The sequence below is a fragment of the Clarias gariepinus genome, chromosome 1, assembly GCF_024256425.1.
Source record: "Clarias gariepinus isolate MV-2021 ecotype Netherlands chromosome 1, CGAR_prim_01v2, whole genome shotgun sequence".
NCBI classification, from domain to species: domain Eukaryota; kingdom Metazoa; phylum Chordata; class Actinopteri; order Siluriformes; family Clariidae; genus Clarias; species Clarias gariepinus.
In genome coordinates, this window is record NC_071100.1 from 37637206 (window position 1) to 37662636 (window position 25431).

General features: G+C 40.5%; 2 protein-coding genes across 4 annotated transcripts; one reads left to right on the forward strand and one right to left on the reverse strand.

The window, feature by feature from the left end:
* Positions 1-942: 942 nt before the first annotated feature.
* Positions 943-10854, reverse strand: chpf2 (chondroitin polymerizing factor 2). The gene is made up of 4 exons (XM_053503119.1): positions 9915-10854; positions 3612-4176; positions 2987-3169; positions 943-2405 (listed from the first exon to the last, which is right to left on the reverse strand). The coding sequence occupies exons 1-4, from the start codon at positions 10184-10186 to the stop codon at positions 1134-1136; spliced, it is 2292 nt and encodes a 763-aa protein (XP_053359094.1). The 5' UTR covers positions 10187-10854; the 3' UTR covers positions 943-1133.
* Positions 10855-13824: 2970 nt separating this feature from the next.
* Positions 13825-24946, forward strand: abcf2b (ATP-binding cassette, sub-family F (GCN20), member 2b). Of its 3 annotated transcripts, none has more exons than XM_053492472.1 (15): positions 13825-13873; positions 16032-16186; positions 16596-16808; positions 17050-17232; positions 17956-18127; positions 18232-18327; positions 18472-18574; positions 19488-19583; positions 19829-19948; positions 21454-21543; positions 23239-23349; positions 23459-23521; positions 23708-23836; positions 23976-24179; positions 24284-24946. In XM_053492472.1, exons 2-15 carry the CDS (start codon positions 16051-16053, stop codon positions 24398-24400), a joined length of 1833 nt encoding a protein of 610 aa, XP_053348447.1. In that variant the 5' UTR covers positions 13825-13873; positions 16032-16050; the 3' UTR covers positions 24401-24946. The 3 variants fall into 3 exon arrangements, with proteins under 3 accessions (XP_053348447.1, XP_053348532.1, XP_053348626.1); XM_053492557.1 differs by lacking the exon at positions 13825-13873 and adding an exon at positions 15778-15891; XM_053492651.1 differs by lacking the exons at positions 13825-13873; positions 16032-16186 and having other exon boundaries at positions 16713-16810.
* Positions 24947-25431: the final 485 nt, after the last annotated feature.

Here is a 25431-nt window from a genome sequence, read left to right on the forward strand (position 1 = left end):
ATGGATCAACATAAACCTTTACTTCTGTGACTTTAATTCTACTTCTTTAATCTTTATATTTTTATTTAAAAGAGCTCCCTGTCCTGGCCTTATCCCTCCTCTTCCTCAGGATTCTCTTAGGATTACATTTCTAATGAATGGGACAGACAGTCTTCGCAAAATTCCAGTTTTTCTGATTTTGACTGGACAGCGTATCTCCCTTAATTTTCCACACACTTAAAACCTAAATCAAAACATTCAGTTGGGTCTTCTGAAACAAAGTCCATCTAGGAGAAAATTTATCAGGATTTCAATTTATGAGGATCTGTGTGGGGCTCCTTTGGTTCTTTACCTCACTCATTTTTTGTCCTTTTGGGAAATTAAACATATGTTGAACAGCTCCAAAATGGCTACAACTTAAAAAAATCCACACAAAACCAATTATCTCATAGGAATTGAACCGCATTGAAGAAAAGTTTGATTTTTTTTCTTTCTGTGGCCCCAAGTTTTGGAATGCACACACCAAATTTCACCTAAACCGAAACTAAAGCCTCCTATCTCGAACAGTCAAATAACCAAAGCTGTAGCAAGAACAGTTCCCAAATGATCATGCTCAGAATCAGCACAGTACACCTCGGAAGTGATCACGTTACATTCTGATCTCAGTCAGCCCTGCAGCCGGGGACGTTGCTATAGTAACTGGGCAAAACCATGCCGCTTTATCTCACACATGCCTGCTGGACCCCCAGATGGTATAAGTGCTTTTATCTTTGGAACCGTATGGGTTAGGAAAGCCAATACGGAAACTGGGCTCTTGATCATTAAAAAAAATCTTTTTAAATAAATTAAGGATGTAATTTCTTTCTCTCAGTCTGCTTATTTAGGGAAGAAATGGCACCTTTGTGTCAAATACTTAGTGACCCTTAACTATTCATGAAGAAAGAATCTCATGTCCAGACTTAGTGAATAATACATGTTTAATCAGTGTTGTTGGTTTAAGTTGATTTGCTTTACTGAAACACTTTCATATTCTATATTCTCAGACTTCAACGAGTTTGGTTTTCACAGTTTGCAAACTAATGTTCAGTAAGGCCAGTTATATTAGCGGAATGAGACTCCCCATAGGCAGGGCTAACTCCCTTAGACCACATGTCCTAGGTGCTGTTTGCCTGCTCTTGTTCAAACAGAGCCATGGCTAAGTGGGATCGTGAGGCCAGTCCCTCTAAGTTGCTCAACACACAGCGATGGTAGATGTCTTCGCTGAACCGGGGGTTACAGGTTCGCCGTACGTATTTCTGGATCAGTGCTGGCTCCACTGCCCGAAAGACATGCAAGTTTGAGTAGCGCACAAAAATCTCGTAAACGTCCATGCTCTCCAGCAGCTCATCGTTGTCCATTATGTCGTTGGCCATCTTGGTACGAGTGGCCATGTAATCTGCATTGTAAAAACAGGCCTCCTCGAAGGCGTGGCGGTCGAAGCGGCCGTCTCGGAGCGCCTCTGAAGAAAACGACGAGGCTGCAGAAGGTTGCTGGTCTCGGTACACCAAGGCTGGGCTGTACTCTTGGAAGTGAACAGGGAAGAAGACCTGCCAGTTGCTGATGGCGTTCATTCGGCAACGGTTCAGGAAGTCCCCAGTGACCTCGGTCCAGACGCTGGCTAGGAAGAACAGTGTGTCCACTGGATGCTTCTTGGAGATGATGTCCATCAGCTTCACCTGGGAGGGAACCTCTGTTTTGACGCTGATCCACGGGATCTTCACATCACTATATCGCTTCTCCACTTCGCTGATCATTGATTTCACGCTGGCAAAGACATCGGTCTGGCTGACCCTTTGTGCGTCATAGGGGTCATACACAAAGAGGAAGGTTAGTAGGGCATTGTCCCGCGTGTCCAAAGTGTTCATCACATACGTGTCCAAAAAATTGCCCACAAAGTCCTGATCTCGTGCTGTCACAGGAAGGATGACCTGCACTCTTGTTGCTTCAGTCACATACGGCATTGGAATGATCTCTATGGCACTGAGAGGCCTCAGCAGGCCAACACGCTTGGCAATCACCTGACTGTGTCCTTTCTGTGTGAAGGCCTGTAGGGCCAGGTCCAGTATATACTCCATACCGCGAGTGGGGTCGAAGCGGCGGTAGCCGTTTAACAAACGCTGCTTCCGGAAACGCAGCTGTGGTTGATATCGCTCGTTTAAACGTTCCACAGCAGTCTCCAAAATGGAGTTGACGTCTGCACGGTCCGCTCCCCGGAGTTCACACTTCGGGGAGCTGTCCGCGCACGAGTAGATGTGCTCCTCCGTGAAATACTCCCAGTTGATTACTTCAAATCTCGTCTTGGGACGGAAAGGTGGGTTGACCCCAACAGGCCATGTGGCTCCTGCTTTGCCTTCTGGAGTGAGCTCACTCAGATTGTTAATTTGTACCTGTGGCAGAGTAAACAGTTCATTTAATATAAATCTAAAAGGTTTACCAGAAGCAAATTAAACAGAACTTTTTTAACATCCTGTTCAGCAGTGTGTTCCACAGCTAATAAAATAGTTTAATAGTGGGTATTTCGGCTCTGTACGGATTACAATCGAATGGTTGTTGTAGGCGCCGTGTCTGGCTGCCCCTGGGGACCTTTTGCCTCCACAGCCAGGTTGGTAATGCAGCAGTGGAATACTGAAATGAATTCCTCACTTCTCAAACAAACGAAGCTCTTTCATTAGCCATAAGAGACCAACAGGAGAGGAAAAACCAAAAGGGAAACACGACTAAGAAGCAAAACTATGATTTGTAATTCAGTAAATAAGAAGCAACAACGTATGACTTTTACAGTTATTTGTTATATTCGAATTGATATATGTTTTGTAACTTACTTATATCTCTTTAAGATGCCGAGTTAAAGTTGAAAGCTTAACGTTCTTGCTCGAAGATCCTCAGTGCCTAAACAACCTTCTAATCAGCAGCCTAACTACTGAGCTACAACATTTAATTATGTGTGTATAATTAAATAAATCCATACCTGAAGCTGATGTATTTGGGCGTAGGTCCAGTCCAGTTCGATCTGGCTGTAGCGTTTATGTAAGCGATACATGAGCGCCGGCTCTGAGACGGGGTGCACGGTGAAGGCGTTCTTGAACTGGACGCTGTCCTCGCGCTCGGGGTCTGCATTTTTCTGCAGCTCAAAGTAATAGTAGGTCATTTCCTAAAGCACGGGAGACATGACAGGAACAACGTGTTACTTCTTTGTGGCAGGATGTTAAAAGCTGGTGCTGCTGGATTATTGAATCTGATGCCAGAAGTGCTGATTGATTTTCTATTATAACAGCTCTTGCAGTATTAGAAGCAAATTCCCTGGCGAAGAGAAGAGCTTTGTCTCTGCTGTGCCACAGAGACATGCTGGAACATCAGGAGCACAGCTGCGTGATTATGGGCGTTCTTCCAGTTCATATTTGACACATATCAAGTCAACAAAACAACATATTATAAGCCTACATATGAGTACTCATGAACTGAATAGTGAACATCGCACAATAGAGACTGCACTGAAAAATGTATAAAACAGGAAATTACTATTTCTTCTTCTAAATCTTTTTATCATCAACTAACTGTGACCTGAAAACCAAGACCTGAGGAATGTACTTCACCTGGTACTTTTCCATGCAGCTCAGTCCCAGGTAGTCGATGATGCAGCGACCCAGCCACTCGTCCGGCCTCACGCTGAGGATGTCGTTGCGGCAGGCGTCGAGGTGCGGCTGTAGCCGAGCCAGCAAACTCCGTGACAGCAGGTAGCCGTAGCCGCCGTGGCAGTACCGCGCCCGCTCTTCGCCGCCGATAAACTCTTCCGCGCGGCCCATGTAGAGATCCTGTCCCGCACTCAAATGTCCCACTAGGTTCATGATGCGCTCCGCCTGCGTGTACGTGTCGTCCTGGGCCAGATAGAACCAGTCATATTCGTTGCCATGGTGCTGATGCAAGTGGCGGATGGTTTCATACATCAGCCAGACGGGTCGGTCATCTCCGTGAGCGACCACGGCCATGCCATGGGGCAGCTTGGCGCTACGAAGGCCGGTGAAGAAAAAGGTGCGGTGGAAGTGATGAGCCAAGGTACGGTTCACCGCCACAGCCAGTGTATTGAGTGTGGCACGCGAGGTCAGGATGCCCACCAGGAGGCGCTCACGAATGCCAAGTTCTGTGTGGATGTAACGGGTCCTGCAGCAGACGCAGACAAGGTATTACAATGTTACAAGTCGTACTAATATGAGCATAGCTTGTAAACAATAGAGATGTGGGGGGATAAAAAGTGATTCTGTGACGGGTCAGAATTCTGTCGTGTAGTATTCAAGTATTGCAACACTGACTTCAGAATTAACTTTTTTAATTTATATATGCTTTGCATTTGAGGTGGAAGTATGATGCAGCTTCTCTATAACCCCACAGGCACTCTAAGCTATTCACACATTGGCAGGCGACACAACAGTTTCTTTAAAATTATAACACTCTAAATAAGTCATTTTATATTAAATTGTGAAATTTCTAAAAAAGTGATACTAATCGAATTAGCACCTCGGTATCAGGATAATATCGTATCGCCTGCTCTATGAAATAATAAAGATCTTGCATCATTAAAAAAGCTTTAATTTTATAATACACATTATCTTATAATAAATATTACAGTACTGTGCAAAAGTATTGAGACACTCCTCTATTCTTTAGGTTAATTTAAATGAAATGATAAAGACTAAATAACAAAAAATGGGAACAAATGTTTTATTGTCACAGTCTACAAAGTGATAAAGATACCATTTAAAATTAGTTTGTTAATATAACAACCTCAGCAGCAACCTCATTTCCTCTCTCGTCTGTTCCAACCACTCAGCATTCAGTACTGTTTCTTACTGGTTTATGCCTTAAGTTAGATGGTTTTCTATGCTTAAATGATTTATAGGTCACTGTGATGCCTAAAAAAGAAAAACCTTCTTATGAAACTGGTCAAGTACAGGGACTAGACTGAATATGAGAGCCAAAAAAAGTCCTTCAGGAAGCCTTTCCTAGCCGTTCTCTAGCTCTTTGGAAGAAAAATATGAAGAAATGTGGGACGGCTTAAGACTTTTGCACAGTACTGCATGTCAATATTTTTTCCGCATGAGATCGTGTAAATGTGGTTGAGCGTTTTTTATTTATTCATTGATCTACATCTGTGTTATTTTACCTTGAGCTAAGCTTCATTGAGATTAGGACTCATTTGTGTATCTGTATTTGTGTTTATATTTTTATGTACAATCCATTTCATTCTTCTTTTTTTATATCATCGATTTTTGCGAGTTTGCAGGTTTACTGCATAACCAGAACACAGCATTCAATGACATGTTATAGTCCACCATTAAAAGTGTTAACCGCCTATAAACAGGTACTGTATGAAGAATCATAAATGTAAGAAGTTTTATGATGGAAATACGACATCCCTGGTAAGGGAATTCACACTGTGGCATTACTTTTCTGCACTGCGGGGCAGCCGGGCTCAATATCACACCTCAGTAATATTACACAGAACGTTTCTATCTCACACTTGGTTTAGCAAACAAGAGGCTTTTTTTTCTCCGCTCTGTAATTCTGCGGTGATGGATTTCTTAAAGCGCATATAACTGGGCTATTTAAACTGTAATCTGTGTTCAGAAGTCTATATACAGTATATCAACATTTTTTTTTTTAAATGTGTTCTGGGTAAATGTGTGCTGCAGGATTGAATTATCAATTAGCCTCTATACACCATATTAAAAATAAAAATCTTTAAGGAACTTTTTTAGCTTATGCTTCAATGTAATTTTTGGTCATATTTGGTCCAATTTACATTTTTTTATTTCTCCAGAACAACTTAAGACAGCATACAAATGAGCAGTTAAGTATAAAGGATCTTGCTTGTGAATCCTTAGTGGTTCTGGGATTTGAACTCAGAACCTTCTTACCAGTAGCTTAAGCAGTGAAAGACCAGTGGTACTGCTACAGTCACTTGTACGACTATAAATAATATAATAATTTTTTTTCATTTATAAGCAATTGAGTTTGCGACTATAGTACAAGTAAACTTAAATTAACAAATTTATCTTTTTTCTTTCTCTGAAACTAAACATTAATAGTTGAATTTATAGTAAATACAGTGGAACCTTGGATAACGAGCATAATTCGTTCCAGAAGCGGGCTCGTATTCCAAAACACTCATAAACCAAATTTAATTTTCCCATAAGAAATAATGGAAACTCAAATTATTTGTTCCACAGCCCCAAAAAAATAAATACATAAAAATAGTTTACACAAAATATAAAGTAAAAATAAAACAAATTAACCTGCATTTTACCTTTAAAAAAAGTAAAAATAAATCCAGCCGGATAAGTGTTTCCATTTATGCGCGCAGGCGCTATGTGTGTATGTTTGTGTATGTGTGTGACTTCACACACACATACACAGACATAAACAGGTTTTGTCGAAAAAATTTGCAAGGAACATCGCTAATTACACTTGTGTGAGCGCATACTAACGGAATCACTGCTGTAAAGTAAAACAAACAAACAAATGAACCTGCACTTTACATTTGCAAAGAATCGCTACAGAGCAGTGTGTGTGTGTGTGTGTGAAGCAGAGAGGGGGTGCTTCACACACACACACAACGCACACACATAATGACAGGGTGAATCAGAGAGAAAGAAAATGGATTTTTAACCTTTATTGAGACTTTCTTTTGCCTTACATGCGCACACTCACGTAGTCACAGTGTTATAGTAAACAGTACATGCGTAAATATTGATTATACCAGTAAGAGATGAGCACTAAGACCCAGTGCAAAGATTAAGACGGCTTTGCTCGTCTTGCGAAACACGCGTAAAACCGCGTTATTTGCAATCCGGGGTTTCACTGTACATTGTCAGAAAAATACAGTTAATCCCAATTTATCTCAGGGGACTGCAGAAGCTTTATATACTGTAAGTCTCAGCTAAACATTGGAATGCATTTTCACTTGGAACGGGAGTTGTGGAATTTGGCTCCAATTAGTTATTACAAATTTCACAGTCAGTGTGCAGAGCAGGAAAAGTTATTACAACTAAGACCTCAATTCGTATTCAAGACAGTCTATTCCTTTAATGTTCCTTGTGTGTACTACTTGTTTGTAAAAGCAAGTAGTGCGCCGACAAAGGCCTTCTTAACGCCTCATTTGGCATTTTTTATATTTTCATAAACTTAACCTCTATGAAACAACTTGTCATACATACTATATTTTTTTAAACTAACCCGCACAAAACTGTTAAAAAAAATATTTTATTGTGAATAATAGTGTTCTTTGTCTTTGTTACATTTTCTTAAGTTCCCATTTACCTCTCATGTCCCTCATGTACAAAAGATTATGTTGACTTAAAGGAATGACAAAGACCTAAGCTTAAAGATTCGAGCCTTGGCATGGAGTCTAAGGTAAAGGTTTGAGACTTGAATTAGACTTGCATTGTATTACTGTAAACATCTCTGCTGTTATGTGCTGGAAACAATAAATCAAGAGAAAAACTATAAGAAATGTTCGTCTTAACCCTTGATATGTCCCTTGTCCTAAAAGTGCTTCAGTATAACAATAATTTTCCATTTGATATTCTCATGCAAGGCTGATACAAGTGCTTTAATCTAAATCAAAACATGAATAGCAAATTAATGAATTCATATCTACAGTATATATCAAATTAATATATAGCAGTATAAGGTGTTTGTGTGTGTGTGTGTGTGTATGTGTATATACATAAACATACACACACATATACACATACTATTTTGTGTTACTACATATTATATATTAATATACTGTATATATACACTATATGATAATTGGTATAAAAACTCTCAATTAAACTCTAAATGAACAACGTCTCCGCAGGAGAAGTAAATTTTGGTCTTGCTTTCCTGGGATGGTCTTCATGAGAGCCAGTTTCATCATGGTGCTTGATGGGTTTTGGAAATGCACTTAATACAGGTCCTTCTCAAAAAATTAGCATATTGTGATAAAGTTCATTATTTTCTGTAATGTACTGATAAACATTAGACTTTCATATATTTCAGATTCATTACACACAACTGAAGTAGTTCAAGCCTTTTAATTGTTTTAATATTGATGATTTTGGCATACAGCTCATGAAAACCCAAAATTCCTATCTCAAAAAATTAGCATATCATGAAAAGATTCTCTAAACGAGCTATTAACCTAATCATCTAAATCAACTAATTAACTCTAAACACCTGCAAAAGGTTCCTGAGGCTTTTAAAAACTCCCAGCCTGGTTCATTACTCAAAACCACAATCATGGGTAAGACTGCAGACCTGACTGCTGTCCAGAAGGCCATCATTGACAACCTCATGCAAGAGGGTAAGACACAGAAAAAAAATTTCTGAACGAATAGGCTGTTCCCAGAGTGCTGTATCAAGGCACCTCAGTGGGAAGTCTGTGGGAAGGAAAAAGTGTGGCAGAAAACGCTGCACAACGAGAAGAGGTGACCGGACCCTGAGGAAGATTGTGGAGAAGGACCGATTTCAGACCTTGGGGGACCTGCAGAAGTCTGGAGTAGAAACATCCAGAGCCACCGTGTACAGGCGTGTGCAGGAAATGGGCTACAGGTGCCGCAGTCCCCAGGTCAAGCCACTTTTGAACCAGAAACAGCGGCAAAAGCGCCTGACCTGGGCTACAGAGAAGCAGCACTGGACTGTTGCTCAGTGGTCCAAAGTACTTTTTTCAGATGAAAGCAAATTTTGCATGTCATTCGGAAATCAAGGTGCCAGAGTCTGGAGGAAGACTGGGGAGAGGGAAATGCCAAAATGCCTGAAGTCCAGTGTCAAGTACCCACAGTCAGTGATGGTCTGGGGCGCCATGTCAGCTGCTGGTGTTGGTCCACTGTGTTTTATCAAGGGCAGGGTCAATGCAGCTAGCTATCAGGAGATTTTGAAGCACTTCATGCTTTCATCTGCTGAAAAGCTTTATGGAGATGAAGATTTCATTTTTCAGCACGACCTGGCACCTGCTCACAGTGCCAAACCACTGGTAAATGGTTTACTGACCATGGTATTACTGTGCTCAATTGGCCTGCCAACTCTTCTGACCTGAACCCCATAGAGAATCTGTGGGATATTGTGAAGAGAAAGTTGAGAGACGCAAGACCCAACACTCTGGATGAGCTTAAGGCCGCTATCGAAGCATCCTGTGCCTCCATAAAACCTCAGCAGTGCCACAGGCTGATTGCCTCCATGCCACGCCGCATTGAAGCAGTCATTTCTGCAAAAGGATTCCCGACCAAGTATTGCGTGCATAACTGAACATAATTATTTAAAGGTTGACTTTTTTTGTATTAAAAACACTTTTCTTTTATTGGTCGGATGAAATATGCTAATTTTTTGAGATAGGAATTTTGGGTTTTCATGAGCTGTACGCCAAAATCATCAATATTAAAATAATTAAAAGGCTTGAATCACTTCAGTTGTGTGTAATGAATGTAAAATATATGAAAGTCTAATGTTTATCAGTACATTACAGAAAATAATGAACTTTATCACAATATGCTAATTTTTTGAGAAGGACCTGTATACATGTAGTATTTGCTAGAACTATTCCAAAGCAGTTGACCTTTAAGTCTTAAAATAACAACAGGATGTTGTTGTTACTTAATTACCTAATGCCATGTGTGTTATTTCATAATTTTGAAACTCTTTTATTATTGCTCTGGAATGTAAAAAATACATCCACACTTGTGTCTGACACTGTATAGATAGATAGACAGATAGACAGGCAGAGAGAGAAAAGGGTTAAAGGAAGTGTCTTAAAGTCCTGGGATTTGATCTCACAACCTTCACCAACTCAGATTCCTAACCCCTCATCCACCGCTTACTGATCAAAACCTAAAAATGACTGATCATGTATCTGTACTGACCTGAGCACTTTCTTGTGTGGCTTGCTCGGGTCCTTATGATACGGTACGATGCGAGGTTGGAAATCCTCGTTCCTGTCACCTGCCTCCACTCTCTGGGGATCTCCGGCACGATCGCCCGGAAGGAGTCCAAGACGCAGCTGATCACTACAGACGTCGTCCGTGTCCCCCTGCGTCCAGGACACCATGAGCAGGCTGAGAGTGCAGCCCAAAGACAAGCCCAGGATGAGGGGCATGGCGGGTCGGAAGACGGCAAGGAAAGGGGACAGGCGCATGATTGTAAGCGGAGCAGATAATTGTCCTGTGAGTACCTCTGGAGCAGTCTGGCAGGATAGATGATGGGGACGGCTTAAACTACACACAGTACTCTGAAAGGGACATGTTTGATTTCTAGCTGAGATTAGTTAGTGTTGTGGGGTTAGTGTGCATTTTCTCTTTAGGAGAGATGATTAATGGTAAATGCAGCTAAGAAAAGCCTCCTGGGAGTTTGTAATAACAATAAATGACATTTTAAACATTTAACCAAACGCTGAAAGTGCCTGGTTTCCTCAGTAACAGTGATGGTCTGTATTTCCTGATTTCTGCCACACACACACACACACACACACACAAATAAACTGAGAACTAGCAAATAAACAGCTCCAGTCCGCGTCCCATCAGAAATAAACACGCAGTATATACAGTAATACAATGTTGTTGTTGTTTTTTTTAGCGAGCTCTCTTCGTATTTTCAACACAATACTGAGCAGTCATACCCAGCCATCTTCTCTTTAAAAAAAAATAAAATCATCTTTCAGGTCATCGTCAGTCCAAACCGGCTGACGGATAATAATCCTCTCGCTCACGCTCTGTGTCCGAATATAAAACGAAATAAGACATCCGGTTAAAAGTGATCTGGGTGTAAATACTCCGAATCGGCGAATCCGTTCCACGACTTAACGTTATGTGGAAAAGAGAAAAAAAAAACACACACAGGCGCAACGCGTACAGTAGACCTCCAGAAACAAGAGTCGAGCACAAAGGTTCCGCATTCAGCATTTACTCTACAAACTAAACTAAATTCAGCTGCAATAAACTTTAGACCTCGACTGTGCTCCTATACACAAACGAAATCAGTCATTATTTAAAAAATAATAATAATAATTTCAATTATTAATTTATCCTAGTGTCTGTAGTTATTATTTAGTTATTATGGATAATAATTACATGCAGTAAGTACAGCAAACAAATAACGATGCCTGGGAACCAGCATAATCCTGTATACAGGATCGCAGGGGTCCTGGAGCCTATCCCAGGAGACTTCGTGCCAATCCATCACAGGGCACACATTCACACACTACAGACAATTTGGGAACTCCAATCAACTTAACCTGGACTGTGGGAGAAAAATCGGAGTACTCAAAGGAAACCCATCAAGCACTGGGAGAACATGCAAACTCTATGCACACAAACCCGAGACGGGAATCGAACCTGGACCCTGGAGGTGCAAGGCGACTATGTTAACCACTAAGCCCCAACTGAGCCACTTCCTCACTCACTCGTGGTCTATACCGCTTTATACTGTATACAGGGTCATTGGGGGCCTGAAGCCTATCCCAGGAGCGGGGTATACCCTGTGCGGGGTGCCAATCCATCGTAGGGCACACATTCACACACAACGGGCAATTTGGGAACGCCAGTTAGGTAAACCTGCATGTCTTCGAACTGTGGGAGGAAACCAGAGTATCTGGAGGAAACCAACCAAGCACAATGAGAATATGCAAACTTCATGCACACAGAACCGAGGAGGGAATTGACCCTGGACCCTGGAGGTGCAAGGCGACAGTGCTAACTGTGTATTTGTGTCTTTGGATAATACCATGTCACTACCCTCACACTCTCTTTTCTTTGCTCTAGCTGCTGCGTAACTGCAATTAATCTTGTTAATTTATCTTATTACACTGTAAACCCGAATAAGTTGGCAAGAATCAGTTACATCAAATTTTTTAAGTAATGATGTTTCCAATTTTAAATCAGTTTTTGAGTTTGTTGTACTCATTCATATTAATCGTTATTTACTTGCATTACTAAGTAGCATAAAATTTTTTTTAGTTATTGCAAATAAAATAAATTGTTGTTGATCTTTCGCCTGCTCCTGGCAATAGGTCACCACAGCGGTTTGTCACAAGTTTCTACACCAGATGCACTTCTGAACACAACCCTCCCATTTTTATCTGGGCTTGGGACAGGCACTTCATCCAGTGGCTGGGAATCGAACCCAGCCCTTTCGCGTGGCAGGCGACACACCTACCACCGAGCCACCAGTGCTCTGTTAGGGTGCCCAGATTTGTAAAAAAATATACTTACAGCATCACACGCAGACAGACCAATCCACCATCTTGATTGAAACAATTCAATGTGGGCAGTGCATTACATGTGCATTGATGATGTCAGACATAAAATCGCTAGGCTGAAAGATTTAAAGTTGTTGGAACTTTAAGAAGTTAGTTACTCTGGCTTAAAATATCAAACTTGTTTAGCTAACTTGCAAAGTGTCATTTCTAAAACTCATAAATACCAAAAAGTTTTAAATACTCATCAAGGTCTATTAATTTGAATTTTGTAATTGTTTAAGTTAACAGTACTCAATATGTTTAATTACTTTGAGCATTAGGGTTTACAGTGTAGATAAAATTATGTTGATCTGCTTAACACAATTGTGTTTGATTGATGCCTTTACACAGGCTGTAAATGTGTGTGTTTAAACAGATAAAAAAATATATTGTTTCCCTTCACTTGGAAAGGCCAGGGGCCAGGGGTAGATCAGTGGTTAAGGCATTGGACTACGGTTCGGAAGATCCCAGGTTCAAACCCCACAACCACCAAGTTGCCACTGTTGGGCCCTTGAGCAAGGCCCTTAACGCTCATCTGCTCAGATGTGTAATGAGATAAAAAAAAAAAATGTAAGTCGCTCTGGATAAGAGCGTCTGCCAAATGACTAAATGAAAGAAAAAGTGACAGAGCCTTGTTCCAGTGTGCTCCAGCCACAATACACCTATGTAAGTGACAGAACGATGTAGGGATTAGATTTCAAAATAAAAGCTGATTCGTCAGAAAAAAGTCTGGAGCTCAGATTTTGCTTGCGTCTTCCGAGGACAGTTGTTTTGAATATTGGAAAGTGCGGCATGACAGCGTGCGAAGATAAGTGATAGCTATAAGTGATAGTCTCACGCTCAATGTGTGAGAGTTGACAGCTTTGCACGCCTAATATGCATGGTGGACTTGATGCACAACAATAGCAATTGGGCATTTGGCAGATTATCTGGAGCGACTTACACATTATCTCATTACACATATGAGCAGTTCAGGGTTAAGTGGCCCGCTCACTGGGGTTTTAAACTTGGGACTTTCCAAGAAGTAGTCCAACACTCTAACCATTTTGGGGTCTTGAGCCTATCCCATGAGACTTAGGGCACGAGGCGAGGTACACTCTGGGTGGGGTGCCAATTAATCATAGACCACATATACACGCAAACACACTCACATTCCGGGCACTTTGGAAACACCAATGAGCCTAATCTGCAATGTCTTTGACTGTGGGAGGAAACCAGAGCACCCAGAGGAAACCAAGCAAACATGCAAACTCTATCAGACCCGAGACAGAAGTCGCAAGGCGACAGTGCTAACCACTATGCCATCTGCCAAATGTTGTGAATGTAAATGTCAGTGCTCTCATGCAGTGACATGTAATGCCAGGGGTCCTGAAGAAATGGCTAGCATCCGTACAAAGTTAGTCCTCGAATAAAGTGTCAGATGAACATTTTGCATCACCAGCTGCTAATTATGATTTATGATTAAATAATAAATTTATATCCATGTAGAGCTGCCATGTGCCCCTCCCTGGCAGAGGCAGGGGTTTGCTCTTGTCCTAATACGGCCTGTTGTCTGAGTGAACACCGGCTCTCAGCTGCTCTCCAGCTAAGGTAGCGCTCTTTGACAGGATTACACTCTCTATAACTTTATTACATAGTTATAACGACAATGCATCACCTGGAGTATATTGTATATTATATATAAACAGTATATTACATAATTTTAAATCTGACCTCAATTTTATTTAAACTTTATGAATAATTCTCAAACTATTTTTTTATTTATTCATTCCTTTTAATAGCTTTATATTTAAACTATCATTCACGAATTAAACCACACATATAGTCACGTCCATGTAGCTGGGTAATAGCCATAGGAACCATTAGCTATTTAGCATTTTCGCTAAGCTAACACGCCGGTGTGGAGATAATACTTATTACATACATGGAATAATACATTATCTGCGTGGTTTTAACTACAAAAGAGCGTCAAGCATAACATGTTTCGTAAAACAAAATGTTATTATTAGTTGGTACTGTGAATAACTCGTGATACAGATAGCTGTTACACAGGTGACACTTGTAGGAGCTGGCTAGTTAGCTTAGCTTAGCTCGGCTCAGCCGGACCTGGGTATACGCTGCACTCCGGCACATGCAAGGCTTTAAACTCTGACCGTGTCCTAAAAACTGCCTTACTCCCTATTCCCTACACACTCCCAAGTGCACTCCGAGTCTCCTAGGGTCCCTTATTGACAGTGTGTTTTGCAGAATTTCCTAAGTTGCACACAGAAAGGCAAAAATTACAGGACATCTTACTACATGATGCAGCTGCCTTATACACAGTTTGTGTACCTATGTAGATCATTTACTGAAGGTGTGTGTGTGTGTGTGTGTGTTAAAGCTAAATATATCTGGCTTATTGTACAAAAATGGTGGAAAGTGCTGTTTTGCTGATGATTTCGCTGTCACTTTGATCATACATCAAAGTGGAATCATACACTTTTCACAAAATAAATCTGATTCACAACAACATTAATATCTTAATAAATAAGTTAAACACTAAAATCGTAAAACAATAATTGATTATAATTATTAATATGAAATAAATATCAGTCAACGCAAACTATGTCATTGGTGTTACTGTTACTTAAAAAGAGTTTTTCGTCAGAAACGTCCATCATTCAGTCCATCATTGGTGTTACTTATTTTATAATAAGAACGGTCAAAAATATGGATATATAGGTAATTGGTTTTAACTTAACAGAAAATTATGTGGTCTTACACATGAAATACTTTTTGTAAAAAGTTACGATGTTTCTATAAAATGTCATTGGTGCATCGGTGGTGCTACCGTCAGTGGTGTTACCGTCCTTACTTTTACAAGTTATTGGTGTTACAAGTAATTGCTGTTAAAGAATTTCTATTTCTAAAAAAGGAGATTTTTATAACCCAAATTCCACCTCATCTGTAGAATGAACCAAATGTTAGCCAGTAATAGATCATGAATTATTAGAGCAATAGATTATTAAAGCAAAAATAGATGTCCAGCTTTTTCTGGGATTCTCAAGGGCTATGGGATTCGTAAACTTACAGCTTGGCCAAAAACATTTTTAAGTGAGGGAAAATGAAAGCTTGTTGACAGATGGACAAGTGTTTTGAAAAACATGGAAATTATGTCAAAGAATTATATTTTTGTCTAATCAAAATTTAATAAGCCTAATAAGTTAATAATCTAATAAATTAATTGGAATAAATGACACAGCTACTGTAGAATGTGGATAATTTTTGACTCACCCTCGTAGATTAACCAGTAAACCGGGAACCTCAAAAACAAATTGAGCTCTTGTATCACTACTACAGAGTAATATAATGTGATAGTGTCTCAGGGTAACTGAGGATACAGTGTTACAAAAAACTTTTTTGTTAAATCAGCTAGATTATGGATTTTGGAGCATGGCTGTGGGGGTTTGCTTATTTAGTCACAAAAGCATGGTATCTGAGGTGCAGTCCATTAGCAAACATGGAAAAGGTTTGAGCCCTTTATTTCAGTAAAGGAAAACTCTAATGTTAAAGCATGAAGAGACACCCTAAATAATTTTGTACTTCCAACATTTGTGAAAGAAGCACATGTAAGTGTGATCGTAAGGTGTCCATATACTTTTGAGCATATAGCAATCCACAGTTTATTAGTTCTTTCAAGAATAATTGTGAAGAATAACATTTTCATGTCATGTTGCAAATATCATTACCATGACATTTTACCGTCTAGCCCACAGAGCTCTGAAGTCATGCCCTCAGACCTTGCCAAGAAGAAGGCTGCCAAGAAGAAAGAGGCAGCCAAAGCTCGTCAGCGTGTCAAAAAGCAGGAAGAGATCGAGCAGTCCGAGGAAAATGGAGCGGTTCCAAATGGAGAGACAAATGGAGGTGTGTTATTTAAGTCGCATTGTACAGTAATGCTTCTGGTGCAATAGACAACCGTGTGCACTGCCGATGGATACATTTATCTGTACAGTATCTAGTATGAGCCTGCAGCATTTAAAGCTGGATAGTAATAGTGTGACATAAAAGTGGGGGCCAGGGGTAGCTCAGTGGTTAAGGCATTAGACTACGGTTCGGAAGATCCCAGGTTCAAACGCCACAACCACCAAGTTGCCACTGTTGGGCCCTTGAGCAAGGCCCTTAACCCTCAACTGCTCAGATGTGTAATGAGATAAAAAATGTAAGTCGCTCTGGATAAGAGCGTCTGCCAAATGCCTAAATGTAAATAAAAGGCAACTAAAACTGTCTTGTTTTTACATGTATAAACTCTGTCCCTGTCTTGTCTTCCTTGCAGATGTTTCTGCTCTGACTAAAGAGCTAGATGAGCTTGAGCTAAACAAGATAGAGTCTTGGGCAGTTACAGGTGTCTTGGCATCGCACCCCAACAGTACAGACGTTAACATTAGCAGTCTTTCACTCACTTTCCATGGACAGGAGCTGCTGAGCGACACGAGCCTGGAACTGAACTCAGGCAGACGTTACGGTCTCATTGGCCTCAATGGCACAGGTGTGGGTTATCGTCCTGTAAAAGATACCAAACATATGACTTACACCATGGTCCGAGGGTATCACATAGATAGATAGATAGATAGATAGATAGATAGATAGATAGATAGATAGATAGATAGATAGATAGATGGAGGATTCTGATGCTTAATAAGGCTGATGTAAGACAATCCTGATTCCTAATGTCTTTATGTTTTTACTCTAACATGTGAATATATATATATATTTTCTACTCATGACAGGTAAATCTATGCTCCTCTCTGCTATCGGCCATCGAGAGGTTCCCATCCCCGAGCACATAGACATTTACCATCTGACACGTGAAATGGCTCCCAGTGAGAAGACAGCGCTACAGTGTGTGATGGAGGTGGATGCAGAGCGGATCCAGCTGGAGAAGGAGGCAGAAAGACTTGCCCATGAGGACTGTGAGTTAGACATACAGAGGAAAGAAATACTATATAGTGAACAATAAACCAACATACTGCATCCCACCTAGAGTGAAAAACATCAAAGCTCAGAAACATAAGACATACTTCTGTTTTTTGACAGAATTAGTTCTGGCAGAGCCCAGTTCTAGAAGATATGTGCTTTTAGGAGTTATAAAGGCTGTACCGCAAATAATGCAAATATTGGCAAAACTTAACTGAAACAGGTTTTTCAAATTGCATATGTTGGTAGATTAGCTCTTTATCTATGGTAACTCTTCTTCCTGTTCTTCCATCATTGAGTTCTTTACGAAGGAGTGCTGCAGGCTGTACGGCATCCACAGAAGGCTACAGAATGTTGACGGAGATGACACGACTGACAAGACAATGTGCACAGATGGATGAAGAAGGAAGGAAACCACACAGCGGGAGTCCAACCATCAACTGCGATCGCTGACACGAAACTGGGTACAACAGCGAACACCTGAATTTTCTCAAAGAGGATTCAAGAGTTGGAGAGACAATGCCGCAAATGCATACCTTGTGGTGGAGACCATGTTGATTAGTGCTTTTGTATAGAGGAAGAGTTACTCTACCAACATGTGCAATTTGTATGCCGGCTTGTGCATTACTTTTAGTGCAGCCCTTATAAGAGAAATGATAAAACAGTAGATTTTTATCAATAACAACAAAATACTGTCATTTTTCTACTCATTACTGCAGCAGAGTGCGAAAAGCTGATGGAGATCTACGAGCGCTTGGAAGAGCTGGATGCAGACAAAGCAGAGGTTCGAGCTTCACGCATTCTCTTCGGCCTGGGGTTTACTCCAGCCATGCAGCACAAAAAGCTTAAAGACTTCAGCGGTGGTTGGAGAATGCGTGTCTCGTTGGCCAGGTACGATGACTGCATAAGCCGATTTTTTATAAATCAGTAATAATATTATATTGATATTCACACATTCGTCTTTTTTTCTCTTTCCCTTTCCTTAACTTTGTCAGAGCACTGTTCATTAAACCTTTCATGCTGTTACTGGATGAACCCACTAACCACCTTGACCTGGATGCCTGCGTGTGGCTGGAGGAGGAACTCAAATCGTACGTTGTTCAGCCTTTCAGCTGTTTTTGTAGACGTGTGTTGGGCAAGCTTTTGGAAAATGAGCGGATGACTTTGTTAAAGAATGCTAGAGAAAAATGCACATGTAGCACCATTGTAAAGCCTTCTATTTTTTTTTCCTCCAGGTTTAAGCGAATTCTTGTACTCATCTCACACTCTCAAGATTTCCTAAACGGTGTTTGCACCAACATCATACATCTACACCACAGGAAACTCAGATATTACACAGTAAGTTGTTTTTATGCACGGTGTAAGGAGTTAATTAGAGAAGTGATGAATGGTGCAACGACTTCCCTGTTCCAACACACCTGATCTATCTGACCAAACATAACTTAATTAGCCAGCGCAAGACATGGAACTGCGCGATTAGTTTTGGAAGTGTATGGACGGTTGATTTTTTTCCCAAGAAGAAAGTTGAGCAAAATAGAGTGAAATGTTTCAGCTCACAGTCTTACCACCACATTGAATAAAATGGAAAATGGTTGAGAATTATAGCTAAATCAGGGGAAAATATGCAACACTGCCTTGACTGGCGGCACGTTGGCTTAGTGGTTAGCACTGTCAAGGCTTAGCCTTGCACTTCCAGGTCCTGGGCTCGATTCCAGCGTAGGGTCTGTGTCAGTGAAGTTTGCACGTTCTTCCTGTGCTTGGTGGGTTTCCTTCAGGTTCTCCGGTTTCCTCCCACAGTCCAAAGACATGCAGGTTAGGTCAATTAGGTCCTACCACGGTCCTAGAAATGTGAATAACTACAATGGTCCCCATTGGCTTCCACGGTCTCTAGTTGAACTACAGAGGTTCATGGATGGATAGTGGATTTATTTGTTCATGTCTTCTTGTTTAAAACTGAAATGTGACATTGTCTGACATTGACATTGAAATGTTGACTTGTCTGCATGCAACATTAGTGTGTTTGAATCAGACTCTGTTGTGCTCTCCCCAATGGTCAAGTTTAAATAACGAGTCCAAGAACATCAGAGGTGCTTTCAGTCAGCTTCCAGGTGAACTCCAGCGTAGTTTAGAAGCAGCAGCAACCTAACTACAAGCAGTGAATCATTTTTACTGAACTGTTTTAGCAAGAAAGAAAATAAACAGTCCAGAAAGGTGCACTCAGCATTCTTGTGCCATCTGTTTGCGGTTAAAGGGCAATTACGACCAGTATGTGAAAACCAGGGAAGAGCTTGAGGAGAACCAGATGAAACGCTACAACTGGGAGCAGAACCAGATAGCACACATGAAGGTAAAACACCATGCTGCAGTAAACGTGCTTGTGAGAATCTTTTGCTCCCCTTAGCGTTATTGCTCACACTTTAACATTTGCTGACGTCTGCTATTGCTCTCTAAATGTCACTGCTGTTTTCCTACTGTTTCATTCATTACTTACATCAAGGGGAGTACATTTGCTCCAAGCTCATTGTACAGTAGTTTTTTTTCTCCGTGTGTGAAAGCTGACAAAAAACATTTTGCCCCGCTTTCTTTATGTAGAACTATATTGCTCGATTTGGTCACGGCTCGGCTAAGCTCGCTCGTCAGGCACAGAGCAAAGAGAAGACGTTGCAGAAGATGGTTTCCTCAGGCCTGACCTCCCGTGTAGTTACAGATAAGGTGGAGCATGCACACACATACATTTGAAATATATGGGCATAAATATGACCGGTTTGGATGAAGTAGCACTTAATATATGACCCATCAACTAGTGCAATTTGAGAGAACTTGACAGATTCACATTTTTAGACCATTTTTAATTTCAATACATATATACAGGAATTGGATAATGAAACTGAAACATTGGCCAATTTAGTGTTGGAGGTTTCATGGCTAAATTTGACCAGCCTGGTGGCCAATCTTTCATAGATTGCACATTCCACTATTTAGCAGAGTAATAGCACAGTTTTCCTTAAAATATTGCAAAGCACACAACATTATGGGTGACATAGAGTTCAAAAGAGGACAAATTGTTAGTGCATGTCTCGCTGGCGCATCTGTGACAGCAAGTCTTTGTGATGTATCAAGAGCCACGGTATCCAGGGTAATGTCAGCACACCACCAAGAAGGACGAACCACAACCAACAGGAGTAACTGTGGACGCAAGAGGAAGCTGTCTGAAAGGGATGTCCGGGTGCTAACCCGGCTTGTATCCAAAAAACATAAAGCCATAGCTGCCCAACTCACTGCAGGATTAAATGTGCACCTCAACTATCCACCAAAATTATTCGTCTGGAGCACCACAGGGTCAATGTACATGGCCGGGCTGCTATAACCAAATCTTTGGTCACTCGTGCCAATGGCAAACGCCTATTTAATGGTGCCAGCAGCGAAAATCTTGGGCTGTGGACAATGTGAAACATGCATTGTTCTCTAATGAGTCCACCTTCACTGTCTTTCCCACATTCGGGACAGTTACGTGTGGAGAAGCCCCAAAGAAGCGTACCACCCAGACTGTTGCATGCCCAGAGTGAAGCATGGGGGTGGATCAGTGATGGTTTGGGCTGCAATATCATGGCATTCCCTAGGCCCAATACTTGTGCTAGATGGGCGAGTCACTGCCAAGGACTACCGAACCATTCTGGAGGACCATGTGCACCCAGTGGTTTAAATATTGTATCCTCAAGGCGGTGCCGTGTATCAGGATGATAATGCACCAGTACACACAGCAAGGCTTTCGACAGAGTGGTTTGATGACCATGAAAGTGAAGTTGAACATCTCCCATGGCCTGTACAGTCACCAGATCTATATATTATTGAGCCACTTTGGGGTGTTTTAAATGCAAAGAATGGCTCAAAATCCCTCTGGCCACTGTGCAGGACTTGTATCTGTCATTTCCAAGACAAATTGATGCCGCCAAAGAAGGCCCTACACCATACTAATGAATTATTGTGGTTTAAAACCAGGTGTTTTAGTTTCATTGTTCAACTCCTCTATATTTGAGCTTGTACATTCCTGGAAAGTGACTATAGTTCAGAAACCACAATCATCCTCAATATCAGACTGAAAGCATTGTACTTCTTCAACATAGCAAGCACACAGTTTATACTGATCAGTTGTTTATTACTGTACTGTACTTAATACAGAAACATCAAGCTTGAGCTTCTCTTCTTTTCTCCGGCAGACTCTGTCATTTTATTTTCCTCCTTGTGGGAAAATTCCACCTCCTGTCATCATGGTTCAGAACGTCAGTTTCAAATATTCAGACAACGCGGTAAGTGTGAAGTGTGAGTTTTTGCATGCACAGGTCTTCACTCACTAAAGCTGATAAAATAACAATAAAGGCTTTAAAAATGATATTGGCAGAAATAAAAATTAAATGGAATATGTTTGTTTTGTAATGACATCAAATTATTACAATTTAATATAAAACATTCTTACAGTACAGTACATCCCACTGTATCATGAGAAAAGTTGCCTAGAATATATACGAGGGTGAGTGATCCACACTTTGAGAATAATTTTTTGACATAATCTTCTTGCTTTTCGAAGCACTTTGTCCATTTGTCAACAAGCTTTCATATTGCCTCGTTAAAAATGTTTCATCAGAAGTGAATCTTGATTCTCGTAGTGCTGCTTTCAGAGACCAACTAGGTGAAAATCTGATGGAGCAAGATCAGGACTGTGTTCTTACTATGTATCAGACGTTTTAGCACCTTCAAACAAAGATCTTGCAGAGTTTCAGCAGTGTTCAATTAGAAGTTTGAGCTACAGCTCTTCTTCACCTCTGTTGATTGTTAAACCTTTTTCCTGAAAATGTTCCAATACTGGCACTTGAGAATCTCAGAAAACTGTAAGCATCAATTTTCCAGCTGATGACTTTTTAAATTTTTCCCGGTTGGTGATTCCTCTGCCGTTTACTCTCAGGCTCGAAGTAATGGATCTTATCTCGTCACCAGCAACGATTCTCTTTTTTGACCTTTTTTAGAGCATCTGTCAAAATAAGCATATGGAGATATCCAAATGCTTCTGTTTACGCTCTTCCGTGTGTTGTTTCAGCACTAGGTACACTCTCAGACCACAAAAAACTAATCACTACATGTTGCTCATCCTTCATGCAAATCCCATTTTTTGCTCTCACCGCAGTTACAAATGAATGGATGTGAAACATTCACACCTGCCTTGAACAGACATGCAGCTGATAAGACCAACAGAAGTTTTAATATAACCAAAGTGCTGATAAGTTTTGACTATAGAAGATATAATTTTACTCTATTATATTAACATATATTAATTTTAGTCTTTCTCACGATCATAAATGTATGTCATACATCAGGGATAAAAGTTCAGCTATATGAAAGAAGACCACAGGCCTTGTGTTTGACATGTGCCATAACGCTTTTGCCTGATGAGCTCAAACTTTGGGTTAGTCATGAGTCAGACATTTACAGTAGGTTCCAAACTATCTCTGGTGCTGCCACCTAGTGTGAAAGAGGTGTTACAGCTTAACTGAATATTAATCACTAATATCATGATACGCCTAAGAGAAGCGGAATTCATCCTGTAAGTATTTTGTATTGTGATATTCAAGAATGTAGCTAAAACTAAAACCATGATGAAACTGGTTCTCATGAAGACCATCCCAGGAAAGCAAGACCAAAACCTACCTCTGCTGCAGAGGAGAAGTTCATTTAGAGTAACCAGCCTCACCAGTTAACAAACAGCACCTCAGATTAGGGGCGTTATAAAGGCTTTACAGAGCATAAGTAGCAGATACATCTCAATATCCACTGTTCAAAGGAGATTATTGCATATTTTTGGACCTCTCCAGCATTAAAAAGCATTAGGAGTTCGAAAGTGATCCCAGTCGTGTATATAATCAGCACTTCCTTACGGAAATGAGCAGAGAATCCTGAGATCCTTGAGAGATCTCTACTGACTTTGCATTTTATTATTTTACTTTTTAAAGCCATATATTTATAAAAACCTGGAGTTTGGCATTGACCTGGATACGCGAGTGGCTCTAGTGGGCCCTAATGGAGCGGGAAAGTCCACACTACTGAAACTGCTGATGGGAGAGGTAGAGTACATTGACTGTGACTATGTGAACAACTTAATTAACAAATGTATTCTTTTTATTTCACATTCAGTGTACTTAAACCTTAATGCGTACATTTTTGCTTTATCAGCTCCTCCCAACTGATGGCATGATCAGGAAACACTCACATGTGAAGATCGGCAGGTATCACCAGGTGAGCTCTCTGCTATGCGTGTTATTAGACTCAATGCCAGCTTAGATTTTACCTTCTAATAACCAAGGACAGGGTCTTACAAATGACCTACTGATTGATTACCTACTGCATCAAACATATGAATACATCTCTGGTTTTCATCTAATTGTTCAGCTTTTCAGTTTTTGTGTCACATGTGTCTCGTAGCATCTGACTGAACAGCTGGAGTTGGACCTGTCTCCTCTGGAGTACATGATGAAGTGCTACCCAGAGATTAAAGAAAAGGAAGAGATGAGAAAGATCATCGGACGGTACGGTCTGACGGGTAAACAGCAGGTGTGTGTCTGATCAAGTAGGCGTAGGAAACATTAACATCTGTTGCAGATCATGATCCTGTACATCGATATTTGGAATTTCTAAGCAAATATATTTAATACGTTATACTATGTGATAAATTGGTGAATCTTCTCATTAGGTGAGTCCCATCAGAAATCTGTCAGACGGTCAAAAGTGTCGGGTGTGCTTCGCCTGGCTGGCATGGCAGAACCCCCACATGCTCTTCCTGGACGAGCCTACCAATCACCTGGACATCGAGACCATCGACGCCCTGGCAGAAGCCATAAACGAGTTTGAGGGAGGGATGATGCTGGTCAGCCACGACTTCAGACTTATCCAGCAGGTACATTACTGGTGCAGACAAAGATCTCAGAGCTATTTTTAAGTAGCTGTTGTTTTTTTTTCCTTGTAGAAAAATAAAAGTTTCTGTGATTTGTTTGATTTTAGGTGGCTCAGGAAATTTGGGTGTGTGAGAACCAGACCATCACTAAATGGAACGGAGACATCTTGGCGTATAAGGAGCACTTGAAGTCAAAAATTGATAAACAGACTCATGATGTTTGAAGGTCTCAATTGCATCATGGATAGATTACTTAGCCGGCTCGTCTTACTGTAATGCATGTGATCTGAGAACATTTCCCATAGGAGTTCCCCAAAATTTTGGAATGGATTGTGAATTGCATTTCAGTATTTCCTGGCATCACACGATCGCACACGCATTCTCTTATCTTTGGAAAAAACTTCACACACACTGATTATAGTCAAAATCCGTTGGATTTGTTTTTATTTAAGAATATAAATGCAATAATGTTGAATTAATAAATCTTTTATGAAAATTGTAGGCTAGGACTTGTATAATCACATGATTTTAAAGTAATAACTTAAAAACACCCCAACAAAGCAGTGTTTAATGAAATTAGCTTTTAAATGGTGACAAACAGGTGCAGTTTGAGGTAACAAAAGGCCAACAAGGAGGCAAGCAAAATCTGATAGTGAAGCAATTAAAGAAATGAAGTATGAAACCTTTGGGGGAGGGGGGATTTTGAAATAAAAATTGCAATATTATTTCCTGTATAACCCAGGTATGAAGACTGCCAGCATTCACCGGTGTGTAATGATTTGGGATGTGATATATAATGAATCTGTTCCATAGGCTATGTGTCAAAACTAGGCTATGTGTATGCCTGTAGTACAGAATATATGGAAAATGACAGTAGATTTTACAGTAAATTACCTGGATAAAAATGGTGGAATTGTCAGAAAGAGCATCTGGTATAAAACCGTACCAAGCTGAATATGTGGACCAGTTGGGCAAACTTTGACATCGTATTAACATGGAGCAGATGGAAGAACAACAATAATGTACTTAATACATTTATAGTAATTTGTTGGCAACCCTGTTAAACTTAGTCAATGTTTTTAGTGTAGCTAAACAATATGTCCACACTGTATTATCTATATACCTTTATTAGGTTTTCTTCGAAATTTTACATACACTGAAATGTGTAGTGTCACATACTGGTTACAGAATCCATCTATGTGAAGATAACACATGACTGTTCTTTTCTGAAAGCATAAAATTTATTCTAATTGAG